Source organism: Chiloscyllium plagiosum, chromosome 11 (assembly GCF_004010195.1).
Source record: "Chiloscyllium plagiosum isolate BGI_BamShark_2017 chromosome 11, ASM401019v2, whole genome shotgun sequence".
In the NCBI taxonomy this organism is placed as follows: Eukaryota; Metazoa; Chordata; class Chondrichthyes; order Orectolobiformes; family Hemiscylliidae; genus Chiloscyllium; species Chiloscyllium plagiosum.
Genome location: NC_057720.1, coordinates 38333538 through 38348219, shown reverse-complemented (window position 1 = coordinate 38348219; position 14682 = coordinate 38333538). Strand labels below are relative to the sequence as shown.

Below are 14682 nucleotides of genomic sequence, written 5' to 3'. Positions count from 1 at the left end.
GGCATTTTTTATTTTACATAAAGAGTGGTTCGCATGCGGAATGAACTTCCTGAGGAAGTGGTGCATGTGGGTACAATTAAAACTTTTAAAAGACATTTGGATAAGTACATCAATTGGAAAGGTTTGGAGGGATGTGGGCCAGGAGCAGGCAGGTGGGACTAGTTTAGTTTGGGATGAGGTTCAGCATGGGGTGGTTGGACCAAAGGGTCTGTTTCCGTGCTGTAAGACTCTAGGAGTATAATAACATCTCTAACCAGGTTGGTTAGAAAATAAGTTAAACTGCTTTATCCCAACGTCTCTTTATTGGTGGTTTTACTAAGAAAAGCAAGAACCTAATTAACTTACACCCTTCCTGTCATGTCACAGCTCAACTTTAGCACAAAAGAATTTTCACTCACAAGCAGCAATAGCTAGCCAGAACTCATCCAATCCACCACGCTTTCTTGCACTGGTATTTAGAGTCCCAAACTTCTCCAATCTTATGTTCTTTCTTGTGTTCATTTTTTTTTGTTTAACTACCCAGCACTCCAAGAAAATAATAAGGAAATCAAAATTTCATTCCTAACTAAGAGTCAAGATTGAGGTGAAGAAAAGGCAAGGTTACATCATGGAAGTGCAGTAGCATATGTCAGGTTCAAACACCTACAGGCTACATGTTGGAATTCCAAGTATTTATAGGTCCTCCACAGTTTCTTTTGAGCATAGAGGACTGAACATGTTCATAACTGCCCTAAAATAAACCTAAAATCAGTCCAAGTCCCAACCCCACATTTCGTGCTCCGGGCATGATAAGCTAGATTTCCAAACAGCCACATCAATTAATGACAAAGAGAGGACTTAGCGTATGGTACAGTGGTAGTGTCCCTAGAAGGGTGGGGTTCAAATAGGATGCCTGAACAAATACATTTGAAATATATTTTTAATGAAAGGCTCCAAAGACTGGACAGCCATGCAACTGAGGTAGGAACTGCCAACTCATTCATGATTGAAAGAATGGGAACCTCAATATGTCCTCGAAAGAGGTCAATTTTTCTTTGTCTGCAAAGACCTGTGGCCAGACAACTTTCCACAGATCAGCCAGCAGTCACAGTAAACTGACATAGGACCCTCGCAGGATTGATTTGGCCCCTCCCTTTCCCACTACCTTCCTGGATGTTGCCTGTTTGGTGTCCAAGACAATGTCTCTTGCTTGGATTTACAATTGGAAATTTCAAGGTGGAAATGGCAGCTTAATAGGCCATGTAAATTGCCCCCAAATTCCTTCAAATTTGCCACCAAGCATGCTAGCCTTCATAGTGAGAGGATTTGAGTATTGCAGTAAGGATGCTGAAAATGTGTTGCTGGAAAAGCACAGCAGGTCAGGCAGCATCCAAGGAACAGGAGGAATCGACGTTTCGGGCATGAGCCCTTCTTCAGGAATGAGGAAAGTGTGTCCAGCAGGCTAAGATAAAAGGTAGGGAGGAGGGACTTGGGGGAGGGGCGATGGAAATGTGATAGGTGGAAGGAGGTCAAGGTGAAGTGGGGGTGGGGGCGGAGAGGTCAGGAAGAAGATTGCAGGTTAGGAAGGCGGTACTGAGTTTGAGGGATTTGACTGAGACAAGGTGGGGGATGGGGAAATGAGGAAACAGGAGTCATCGCAGTTCATTCCTTATGGTTGGAGGGTTCCTAGGCAGTTCCTATTGCAGTAAGGATGCCTTGCTACAGTTATACAGGGCCTTGGTGAGGCCACACCTTGAGTAATGTGTGCAGTTTTGGTCCCCTAGTCTGAGGGAGGACATTCTTTCTATTGAGGGAGCCTAGTGAAGGTTTACCAGACTGATTTCCAGAATGGCAGAACTGACAGATTAAGAAAGGCTGGATCGATTCGGCTTGTAGCCAGTGGAATTTAGAAGAATATTGGGGGAATTTCATAGAAACATATAAAATCCTGGTGGGTCTAGACAGGCTAGAAGCATTAAATGTTCCTGATGTTGGGAAAGTCCAGAACTAAGGGTCACAGTCTAAGAATAAGGAGTAAGCCTTTCAGGACTAACAAGAAGAAGAATTTCTTCTGCATTGTGAACCTGTGGAATTGTCTGCCACAGAAAGCTGTTGGGGCCAGTTCGTTAGATATATTCAAGAGGGAGTTGGATGTGGCCCCTATTGGGTAAAGGGATCGAGGTGTATGGGATACAGAGATTGTACGAACAGCCACACAGGCTCAAAGGGTCAAATGTTTCCTATGTTTCTATAAATGCTGGTTATACTCAACATGTTAAGCAAGATCTACAGAGTAAAAGATAACATTGAGCCAAGACAAGACCCGATTGTGTCAAGCGATTGGATCACTCAATTATGGAAAAGGATGGGGAGCAAATTGAAACATTGAACTGGGATATAAAACTCCTGGAAAAATCTTGTCACAATCAAGTTCTGGGTAAAACAATTGCTCCAGGAGTCTGATGTCATGCATAGAAAAAGGTATATCTCAACCAGCAAAGCTGGTTTTGAGTGATTAGTACCTCAGTGCTGGGCTCATTCATCATTGTATCATGACCTTAAACAAGTTAGGTCAACAGTGAATCAATGAGGATTGCAGAAGCAGCACATACATATCTAAGAAACTAAAAGTGAGGGGTTTCCTGCTGAAGCTACAATGGACAACTATATCAGTGCTCAACAGCAGAAACTGTAGATAGAGTTCAATGATCCCACAACCATTAGATGAGCTCAAACTTCTGCAATCCAACTGCATCTAGTCTTCAGTGTTGGTGGATAATTAAAATAATAAAGGGGAGGAGATGGCTCATAAACATTCTTATTCTCAGTGTTAGTGGAACTCAGCACCTCAGTGCAAAAATCAAAACTGCAGCATTTACAGTCATCTTCAATTTGAAGTGTCAAGCAGTTGATCCATCTGAAGACCGATTGGTTAGCCAATTCGATTTATTCCATATGATATCAAGATATGGCTGAAGGACTGGCAAACCCTATGGACCCCAGCAGCATATAAATACTAAAGGCTTGTTTTTCATAATTGATTGTGCCTGTTGCCTAGTTGTTCCAGTGCAGCTACAACACTGGCATCTAATTGACATTATAAAAAATTGCTCAGCTATATCCTGTCCACAAAAGTAGAACAAATCTAATCTGGCCAATCACTACCCAATTAGTCCAGCACTTAATACCAGCAAAGTGTTGACAATCGATACACTTCATGTGGTAGCTACTTGCTTACTGATCGTCAGTTTGAGCCTGAAAGTGCCATTCACATCAGACCTTAATATAATGTTGATTCAAGTGTGGACAAGAATAAAGAGTTGATTTCAGGAGATGAAGTGACACTGACTGTTCTTGATTTCAAGAACGCATTTGAATGATCGTGACACAAGTCCTCAAAATGTTAAGAAATCCAACCTTGGAGACCAACTGTCCAATCGGGTGGGATGTGCATTTATCTTTTCTGACATCTCGGTTGATGCAGAGTGAACATTCTGGATTTATTCTTTTTTTGACTTTCCTGGATCAGTTTGATATAGCTGAGTGCCTTGTTGGGCAATTTCAGAGAGCAGTTCATAGTCAAGCACATTTCTTTACACCTAGAGTTACATGAAATCAGACTGGGTAAGAATGGAATATTTTCTTTCCTATAGAATGTAGCAAATCAGCTGGTGCTTTACTACAGTCCAGTAACTTTGGAGAATTGCATTAGTCTTGGTCTCCCTGCTATAGGAAAGATGTTGTTATGAAACTGCAAAGAGTGCAGAACAGATTTACAAGAATTTTACCAAGACTAGAGAGTTTGAATTACAAGGAGAGGCTGGATCGGCTAGAATGCTTTTCCCCCTGGAGCGTCAGATGCTGAGAGGTGCCTTTACAGCTGTTTATAAAATCATGAGAGGCATGGATAAGGTGAATAGCCAAGGTCTTTACCTCAGAGTAAGGGAGTCCAAAACTAGACAGCATAAGTTTAAGGTGAGAGGAGAAAGATTTAAAAGGGACCTGAGGGATAACTTTTTCATGCAGAAGGTGGTGCATGTATGGAACGATCTGCCAGAAGAAGTGGGAGAGGCGGGTACAATGACAACATTTAAAAGACATTTGGACAAGAACATGAATAATAAAAAGGTTTAGAGGAATATGAGCCAAATGCAGGAAAATAGGACCAGATTGATTTAGGATATCTGGTCAGCATGGACGAGTTAGACTGAAGGGCCTGTTTCTGTGCTGTATGACTCTTTGAGAGAACAAGATTGACATATCAGCATTTTACAAATTACACGAATCATGTTAGATTGAAGGCTTAAAATTGCTACCAATGTAAAATGTGGCACAAGAAAATATATAAACTAAGGATAGTTTGTCTTTTAAAAATTTGTGACATGACATTTCTCAGTTGTGTGGTCTGTATTATAGATGCAGGTTTCCCCCAAAAGGATTAGCTGTTATGATGGTATTACTGGACATTTAAATACCAAAACAAGCCACGGCCAGTTCATAGCCAAGTTTTTTTTACATCAGTAGTTGAGATTTTATTGGCATCAGACAGTAAGCCTCAGAGTGTTTTATTAATCAATCTTAGAATGAATTTTCAACATGCCTGACAACTTTTGTTTTTCTATTAAGCTTTTAAGAAATAGAATATTTAATAACATGTCAACTCTTCACCTCCCAGTACACCACCAAAGCTCCCTCTTCGAAGTTTGCCATCTTCGTCACCAAATTGGTGCTGGAGTTTTGAGAGTTTTCCTGATGAACAGGAGAGGTCAGGATTACTTAATTTCCTGAAGAACAATGGAGAAGATCCAGAATGCTCCGCCTGTTAAAAAGAAAAAATATTTTTTCAATTCAATTTTCAAGTTAATCTTAAGAATATTAACCAATTCAATAAACGTTGTTTATTCACGACATGTTCAATCATTGTTGGATAATCCCTTGTGATTTCATACATTTGAAATGCAGAATCTGGCCAGACTTGAACTTTGTGGAGAAAAGTAGGACTTTTCTTTAAAAATAAAATGCATTCAAAAATCATAACACCCTAGAGTAATGTGCTGGAAATCAATCGTCACAATTTGCAGAGTCACCACCATAAAACCATGAGAAAATGGAACAGGAGTAGGCCATTACGTCCCTCAAGCCTGTTCCGCCATTTGGTAGGATGATTTGTTCCGCTACTGATTAAAAATCTGTCTATTTCAGTCTTAAGTATGCACAAGGATTTTGCTCCCACCAGTCTCTGTGTCAAGGAGTTCCAGAGACACTCAACCATCTGAGAGAAGAAATTCCCCCATTTCAGTCTTAAATTGTCTGCCCTTTATTCTCTATGACTCTCTGCTGAGAGGATGTCTCCTGTCATGGGATTTACCCTGCCAAACCCCTTAAGAATCATGTATGTTTCAATGAGATCACCTCTCATTGTTCTAAATTCCAGGGAGTAGAGTCCCAACCTGTTGATCTTTGGTAATAAGACAATCCATCCATACCAGGGATCATCCTCGTGAATCTTCTCTGAACTCCAAAGAAATGAGATAGCTTTCCTTAAATAAGGGGGCCACAGTACTACAGATGTGGTCTCACCAGCACCTTATACGGATGGAGTAAGACTTCCTAACTTTTACACTGCACCCTCTTAAAATAAGGGCCAACATTTAATTAGCCTTCCTGAATACCTGCTACACCTGTGTGCTAGCTAGCTGTATTTCATATGCAAATACCTCCTTGTCCCTTTGTGTTGAAGCTTTCTGCAGTTTTTCCCCAATTAAATAATATTCTGTTCTTCAATTCTCTCTTCCAAAATTAATTCTAGAAAGTGTGAAAATAGATAAGTCCCCTGGGCTGGATGGGATTTATCCCAGGAGTCTGAGAAGCCAGGAAGGAGATCGTAGAGGCTCTGGCTTTGATCTTTATGTTGTCATTGTCTACAGGAATAGTGTCAGAAGACTGGAGGATAGCAAATGTTGTTCTCTTTTTCAAGAAGGGTAGTAGAGACAACCCTGGTAATTACAGAGCTGTGAGCCTTCCGTTGTCGGTCAAGTGTTGGAAAAGGTTATAAGAGATAGGATTTATCAACTAGAAAGGATAGTCAACACAATTTTGTGAAGGGTAGGTCATGCCTCATAAACCTTATTGAGTTCTTTGGAGATGGTGACCAAACAGGTGGATGCGAGTAAAGCAGTTGATGTGGTGTATATGGATTTCAGTAAGGCATTTGATAAGGTTCCCCGTGGCAGGTTATCGTATAAAATATGGAGGCATGGGATTGAGGGTGATTTAACAATTTGGATCAGAAATCGACTGGCAGAAAGAAGACAGAGGGTAGTGGTTGGTGGGGAATGTTCATCCTGGAGTTCAGTTACTAGTAGTGTACCACAACGATCTGTTTTGGTTCCACTGTTGTTTGTCATTTTTATAAATGAACTGGATGAGAGCATAGAAGGATTAGTAAATTTGCGGATGTCATTAAGAGCGGTCGAGTTGTGGACAATGCGGAAGGATGTTGCAGATTACAGAGGCACATAGGTAAGCCACAGAGCTGGGCTGAGAGGTGGCAAATGGGGTTTTGTGTGGAAAAGTGTGAGGTGATTCACTTTGAAATGAGTAACAGGATAGCAGAGTACTGGGCGAATGGTGAGATTCTTGGTAGTATGGATGAGCAAAGAGATCTGTATCCACGTACAGAGAACCTTGAAAATTGCTACCCACGTTCATTGGGTTGTTAAGAAGGCATACGGTATGTTAGCTTTTATTAGTAGAGGGACTGAGTTTCGGAGCCACGAGGTCATGCTGCAGCTGTACAAAACTCTGGTGTGGCCGCACTTGGATTGCTGCGTACAGTTCTAGTCACCGCATTATAGATAGGATGTGGAAACTTTGGAGAGGGTTTAGAGGAGATTTACTAGGATGTTGCCTGGTATCAAGGGAAGGTCTTATGAGGAAAGGCTGAGGGACTTGAGACTGTTTTCATTAGAGAGAAGAAGGTAAAGAGGTCAATTAATTGAGACATATAAAGATAATCAGAGGGTTAGATAGCGTGGACAGTGAGAGCTGTTTTCCTTGGATGGTGATGTCTAGCATGAGGGGGTATGGCTTTAAATTGTGGGGTGATAGATATAGGACAGATGTCAGAGATAGTTTCCTTACTCAGAGAGTAATAGGGGCGTGGAACACCCTGTCTGCAACAGTAGTAGACTTGCCAACTTTAAGGGCATTTAAATGGCCATTGGATAGACATATGGACAAAAACGGAATAGTGTAATTTAGGTGGGCTTCAGACCGGTTTCATAGGTCAGCGCAACATCGAAGGCTGAAAAGCCTGTACTGCGCTGTAATGTTCTATGTTCTATGCCCTAACAACTTTGCATTTTCCTACACTGTACTCCATTTGCCAACTTTTTGCCCACTGACTTAACCTACCAAAATTGCCCTCTGACCTGTTGTATCCCTCGCGCAGCAAATTTGGCTATACTGCATTCACTTCCTTTATCCAAGTCATTAGTATATATTGTGAATAGTGTGGTTCCAGCACTGAACCACTGGTCACGGATAGCCAAGGTGAAAAAGAATCCCTTATTAACACTCAGTTTCCTGCCCATGATCTACACCAAAATACTACCTCCAACACCATGGGCTCTTGAGTTATGATTATCCATTTGTCAGGTACCTTATCAAATATCTTCTGGAAGTTCAAATACAATACAATCAACTGGTTACTCTCTATACACCCTGTTGAGTCTTTCTCAAAAAAACTCTCAAAATTAGGCAATCACAAATTCCCTTTAATGAAGCCATCTGACTCTGCTTGTTTAGATAATGATTTTCCAAATGTTCTGCTCAGACTTTCTTAATAATTGATTCCAACAATAGATTTTAGGCTAAATTTCCCTGTAGCTACCCACACTTCTGCCTCCCTCCCTTGTTGAACAGGGATGTCACATTAGAAGTTGTACAATCCTCCGGTACTCTTCCAGAATCTAATGATTTTTGGAAAATTACAAATGTTAAAATTTGGTAAAATTGGGCAATCAGGTAATTTATTCAAACCGCCTAATTCAGGTTAAAAAATTATACACTCTTTCGATTATCAAGAGAATAACTACATTGGTTGAAAAAAAAAGGAGACAAGTTGAATTGCTATAAATCTATAACTTAAACTCCAAAACTTTCTTAAAATTCACATATAAACAAAGAGACATGACAAGACATAATACAATATGACACAAGTATCAGGGCTACAGAAGGAGGGAGAAAGGTCAGTGAAGGACAGTTCTGGCACCAGTCTGGATCACAGAATGTTAATGAGGGCAAACTAACAACAGGTATATAAAGTAAAAACGTTAACTGCTGAACTGTTACATTCTTTATAATTGACTGTAACACTTTCATAATGACATACATTAAGCTAATTGGCCTACAGGTGCTGGTTCAGGTCTCCTTTGATTTTTGAGTAAGGATGATCCCTTTGGAGTTTTCCAATGCTCTGGGACTTCTCCAGAATCTAAGGAATCCTGGAATATTACTACCAGTGTATCCACTTTTTCTGGACCTCGTTCCTTTAATATCCTAGGATGCAGCCCAACTAACACAAGTTTAAATTAGTCTATATTTAATATAATGAAATCTATATTTTAATTGAAGATGAATTATTGCAATTACTTTTTCTGCTTCATTTTTTGCTGTCCTTAAGCATGTTTTAAATTTTGTGTCCATTTCAAATTATCCAAAAATTAACATTTTACAGATTTGAAAAATAAAGAAATGCTCACAAGTATTTAAAAATGCCCACTTACCCCAAAACACTTTGTTCTATTAGCCAATTCTCAATCTTTGCTAATATACTAATATACCAGCGTGGCACAGTGGGTCAGTGGTTAGTACTGCTGCCTCACAGTGCCAGGGACCCAGGTTAAAATCATAGAGTCATAGAGATGCATTGTACAGAAACAGACCGTTCAGTCCAACTCATCCATGTCAACCAGATATCCTATATAAATATAGCCCCATTTTGCACATATCCCTCAAAACCCTTGTTTATTCATATACCCATCCAGGTGCCTTTTAAATGTTGCAATTGTACCAGGCTTCACCACTCCCTCTGGCAAATCATTCCATATACATACCACCCTCTGTATGAAAATGTTGTCCCTTAGGTCCCTTTTACACCTTTCCCCTCTCACTCTAAACCTGTGCCCTCTCATTCTGGACTCCCCTGAGAATTAAAAAAGGTATAAGGAGGCAGGGAAAGAGTTAAGTTCTGAGTGTTGTGAAACAAGAGATTCAGCTGAGCATGACTCAGATCAGATAAGAACTTACAGTTAACAATGGGGTACTGGAGGCAAGGGTAATGGGTTAACAAGGTGGAAAAGCAGTCAGTCATTCTGTACAGCTATTTAATAATATCGGAAGCATTTAGTATGCATGGTCAGCTAACAAGTATCCATTGTATGAATCCAGTTACCAAGGTCAAGAACATTCATTGTATCACAGTAAAGGGCTTGGTCTCTGCTATTGATACTTATTAATTGGGTGATAATTACAATCAACATGTATGTTGCCTTATCCAGGTGCTCCTCCCTGTAAAATGACTATATAGTTCATTGAGAAACTGTTGTTCACGATTTTATAAACCTCTATAAAAGGTCACCCCTCAGCCTCCGACACTCCAGGGAAAACAGTCCCAGCCTGTAGCCCAAACTCTCCAACCCTGGCAACTCCCTTGTAAACCTTTTCTGAATTCTTTCAAGTTTCACAACGTCCTTCCTATGGGAGGGAGACCAGAATTGCACGCAATACTTCAAAAGTGACCAAACCAATGTCCTTTATAGCCGCAACATGACCTACCAACTCCTATACTCAATGCTCTAACTAATAAAGGAAAGCATACCAATATTCCTTCTTGACTATCCTGTCCATCAGTGACTCCACTTTCAAGGGACTATGAACCTGCACTCCAAGGTATCTTTGTTCAGCAACACTCCCCGGGACCTTGCCATTAAGTATATTCTACCCTGATTTACCTTTCCAAAATCGATTCTAGCCTCAGGCTGTTTGGAATTTGCACATTCTCCCAGTGTCTGCGTGGATTTCCTCCGGGTCCTCTGGTTTCCTCCCACAGTCCAAGGATGTGGAGGTTAGGTGAATTGGCCATGCTAAATTGCCCATGATGTTCAGGGAGTGTTAGTTAAGCACATTATTTGAGTAAAATGTAGAGTAGAGTAATAAGGTAGGGGAATGGGTTGGGGTGGGATACTCTTTGGAGGGTCAGTGTGGATTTGTTGGGCCAAATGGCCTGTTTCCACACTGCATGGATTGTATGGAATCTATGACTACCTCTCACACTATGCTCTTATCTTATTAAGTACAAAACCACTGTACCACAGGACCTTAATACATCTACCAACTATCCCATCAAACCAGTCATTACTTCAATGAACTATCAGGCCACTCCTCAATCTTTTTCTTTTGAGAGCAAAAAAAAATCCCAAGCTTGTTTTGCTTAATGTAATGGTTTTAATGTATATTCAATGATTCAAACATACATATATTAATTCCCAATGTTTTCAAATCCAGGAGAAACATTTTGTCCATTTTGTAGACCTCTGGGATTATCGATCTATACCTGCATTACTGAATTTTCAATGATGACCCATGTTTTTAGGCTCCACTTGCATATTTTTATGTTCTATGCCAAGAACATAAGCAAACTTTCATTTCCTTAAAGAAAGAAAGAAAGAAAGAGAGAGGGGCTTTGTTTTGTATTTGATAAGTATAGTGCTCTGTCACTTTAAGAGTCCAATCACGTGCCATAATGACAGTCATTGTCCATTTTTGGGTTAGTCTAATCTTGCTGCCTATAGATCAAATACTTCCTTAATAAAGCTCCTGCTATTTACCACTTCAGCCTCTTGGGCCTTCTTGGAGTGGAACAGACTAAACCTGCAGAAAAGCTGATAATGTAGCTTTACCTAGAATTTGAACTGAAATCATTCCTGCTGCATTTATCAATTCAAAGTCAGAGCAAACAAATATTTAGAGGCAAAAACAGACATTGCTGGAGAATATCAGCAGACCTGGCATAATCTGTGGAGAGAAATCAGAGTTAATGTTTCAGGTCCATTGACACTTCTTCAAAATATTCAGACATTGTTGAAGGTTTATGGCACAAAAGAGGCTAATGAGATGAGCAATAGTCATAGACAATGTACTAACTTGAACTCGTAACTTCTATATTCACTGGACAGATACAAACAAAAATTTAAAATTTTGAATACTAAATATCAACTTGTATCTATGCCATAACTGATAGCCCACTGGGGACTACAATAACACCTTTTAACAAATACTGAAATAGATAGTGAAAACCATTATCGGCTCCAACGTACCAACTTCATATTCAGCCAATTGAGGGGGAGTATTTGAGGCTCAAGATTTAAAATGCTTGATTAAGATCATGGCATACTAAGCAGCAGTAATCGCTGGTGCTCCTATATGCTTTGGAGATATAAGTAACCAAAAGCAGGCACCTCAAAGTACTGTGGAAAAGCATCACCACGGGTGCCTTTACTGTATCTTCAAATCCTACAAAGAGTGCAACACAGCAGCCTCTCTCGAGTCAAAAGAGGCACTAGGCAGGACATGTCACACTTTAACTGACACCAATTCCTAAATAACTTAGAACTCATCTGCAGCAAAATAACACTCTTAAGGACAGCAGAAATATTCCAACAATGTCCTCAAAACAGTCCTGAAGATGGGAGGCATCTCGGCCACCTTATAGGACTCCATGATTTTGACCAAGTAAAATTGGGAAGATTCATTCGGGAATGCACAGAGACTGTTGAAAACACAGAGGGGCATTCATCTGAACTCACAAACCTCCAAACAACTTATCCACCCAGCCCTTCAAATTGCAATCCTCCTCCCACATGTTCGTGGAGTCTGAAAATCACATGTTATACTTAACAGCCATTCAGTCATAACAGCCATTCAGTCATAACAGCCATTCAGTCATAACAGCCATTCAGCCACATCACAATCAAACCAGAGTGGAAAAAAGCCATCCACAATCATGAGGCATTTCCAATTATAAAATCAAAAGCACTGCCATACAATACAATACAATACTCACAAGCAGAGCCATCTGACTGTCAATAACTATCCTCTAAGATATATGGATTTCTTTGGTACAAGTCTTTTATCGATTCAAAAGGACACAGTCAATCAAAATCTTATTTATGCAACCAAATGTGATTGTGAATCTTAATGGGGTTCAAAGATCAGTTTCTTGGACTTCATCTCAAGTCAAGAAGCTTTATGGGGGGTGGGGTGGGGAGAGGAGTTGCAGAAGCAAGGGAAGTAGAGAAATAATCTCTCATGGCCAAAGTACTGACTATTATGGAGACATCAGGACATGAGATCAAACGGCTTTGTGATCACTGAGTAATTCTGAATGCATTTTAAGGCAGAGGTAGATTAGTCATTGGCTAACAAGGAACTTAAAGGGCATCAGAATAGCCAAGGAAGTGGAGTGGAGGCCACTGAAGAAACACCATGCACTTATTAAAAGGCAGAGCAATTTGAGAGGCCAAATGGGCTATTTAGAATCATAGAATCCCTAAGTGGGGAAAGAGGTCATTCGGCCCATCAAAATCAGCAGTGACCCTCCAACGATCATCCCACCCAGACCCAGCTGCCTACCTATTCCTGTAATCCCACATTTACTATGGCTAATCCACCTAGCCTGGATATCCCAGGACTGTCGGAGGTAACCGGAGCACCCAGAGGAGACCCACACAGACATGGAGAGAATGTCTGTGTTGAGGCTGGAATCGAACTCGGGTCCCTGGCGCTCTGAGGCAGCAGTGTTAACCACGTGCCACCCTTGGTGATTAAAATAATTAAAATGTACTTCTTCTAATTCTTGTGTTCATGTGCACTTGATTATCCAGAGAGTTGTGGAAGCAACATGAAAGAAGTAGGACACAATGGTCGAATAAATGGACTTTGTGTAAAAAGCAGCATTGGAACCAATTGTACAGAAGAAAACCGTCCAAACAATTGAAAACACCACAACTCAAAACAAGAAATGTTGCTTTTACATATGCTCATCTGTAACCACAAGAAAAAACCAATAAACACCAATAACTAAGACAGGAAATGAAAGCTTGGAACAAGAAACTGAATTGAATTTTAGTTTGCAAAATTATCTTGGAGGCTGAACCTTGACTAAAATGTACAGAATATACCAAATAGCAAGCACGACTCTCAGACTACACTAACCATCTATTTTGAAACAATATGAATTGACTCTCATTTCATTGTTTTACAACATTATCCTGATTAACACAATTTGAACATGAATTTCAGTCAATATTTAGTTCAAAAACATTAAGTAATTCAACCCCACTTTTCTATCTAAGGAAAGACTCCAACGGTTTTCATAAATCAACATAATAATTCCATGAAACAAAAATGTGTATTTATTCAACTACTTGGAATGAATTCCAGAATTTAATTCAAAATCATTCAGCCCTCAGCTGTGAAATATTTCATGCTCTTCCTGGATAAAAGGTACTTTCACATCATGGTGAATGGTATAGGATGCTAAACACCGCAGTGTAACATTATAAACAGCTTAATTTAACTATTTTCTACAGCAGTGCAGTTCTAAAGACAACTGAACCTGAAACAAAACACAGAGCACTATTAGCTTTCTAATTTTCTCATGCTTTCTTAATAGAACAACAATCAGGGACTCAAGATATAGAAGAGAAAATACTGATGTCTTGGAAGCTACAAAACAAACATTAATTGGTCAAAGAAATTATGTTCCAGATACTTATTCAAAATTGGAATATCTACCATTAGAAAGTGAAAAAAATTATAACACATAATAATCATAATAAAATAATGACTTAACACAATCACTGCACCAAAATGCAGCTTCTCATAACGGGTCTTCAGATTTACTGATTAAGACATTATAACCAGAACAGTTTGCACTAAAAGCCTTTAGATTCCAAATGATCAACCATCGTGTATTTTAATAAACATGTCTGCTATTGCAGAGGTCGCATCAATAAATTAAAAAAGGATATTAAAACAAAAATTGTTACCTGTTTCATTTTACTTTGTCATGCTTATTTTCTGAGAAATGAGAATTATTTGCGATTTGCAGCAGAGCTTCTATTCCATGCCTTGTTTATCATACACCAGTGCAGTAGCATCCAAAAAACGTTTGTACTGTCCTAAATCATATATTCAGCAACTGCAGTCAATATCACATCTGGTGTCAACGCTTAAAGAATTACAAACATGATACTGTGCTGCTGCACTGTCTTCACCTTTAATGGATTTTTAAGAGCTCTTAATTCTTACATGAATTGCTTCTGCCACTACGCAGCTCATAGATTGCACAGTAGAAAATCAGATAAAAAGGAGCACTAATGTCCATTCATAAAAAGATGGTTAACATTAGCTTTCCAGATGCTCAGTTTCCAAAGTATGCAGTCTTTTCAGGAATCTTGCAAGATGTCAATTTGCTTATTCAGTACATCAGTTGCCAACAATTTGATTTCAGGTTGAAGACAAAGTAAGTAAATGCTTATCAAGTAGAAAAAGATTATGCATTTGTCAACAGGCAAATTAAATAGCTTGAAATCCATGTTGCAGCAACTGCTCAATCAGTCCTATCATTGTAATAGA

General features: G+C 39.6%; 1 protein-coding gene across 5 annotated transcripts in view; it reads right to left on the bottom strand.

Annotated features, from left to right (window-relative positions):
• The window catches only part of mast2 (microtubule associated serine/threonine kinase 2), a 411089-nt gene that overhangs the window by 373103 nt on the left and 23304 nt on the right, over nt 1-14682 (bottom strand). For all 5 annotated transcript variants that reach the window (XM_043699133.1, XM_043699131.1, XM_043699132.1 and 2 more), the window contains exon 2: nt 4648-4798. In XM_043699133.1, coding sequence (XP_043555068.1) covers nt 4648-4798 — 151 coding nt within the window. The remainder of the gene's footprint in view (nt 1-4647; nt 4799-14682) is intronic.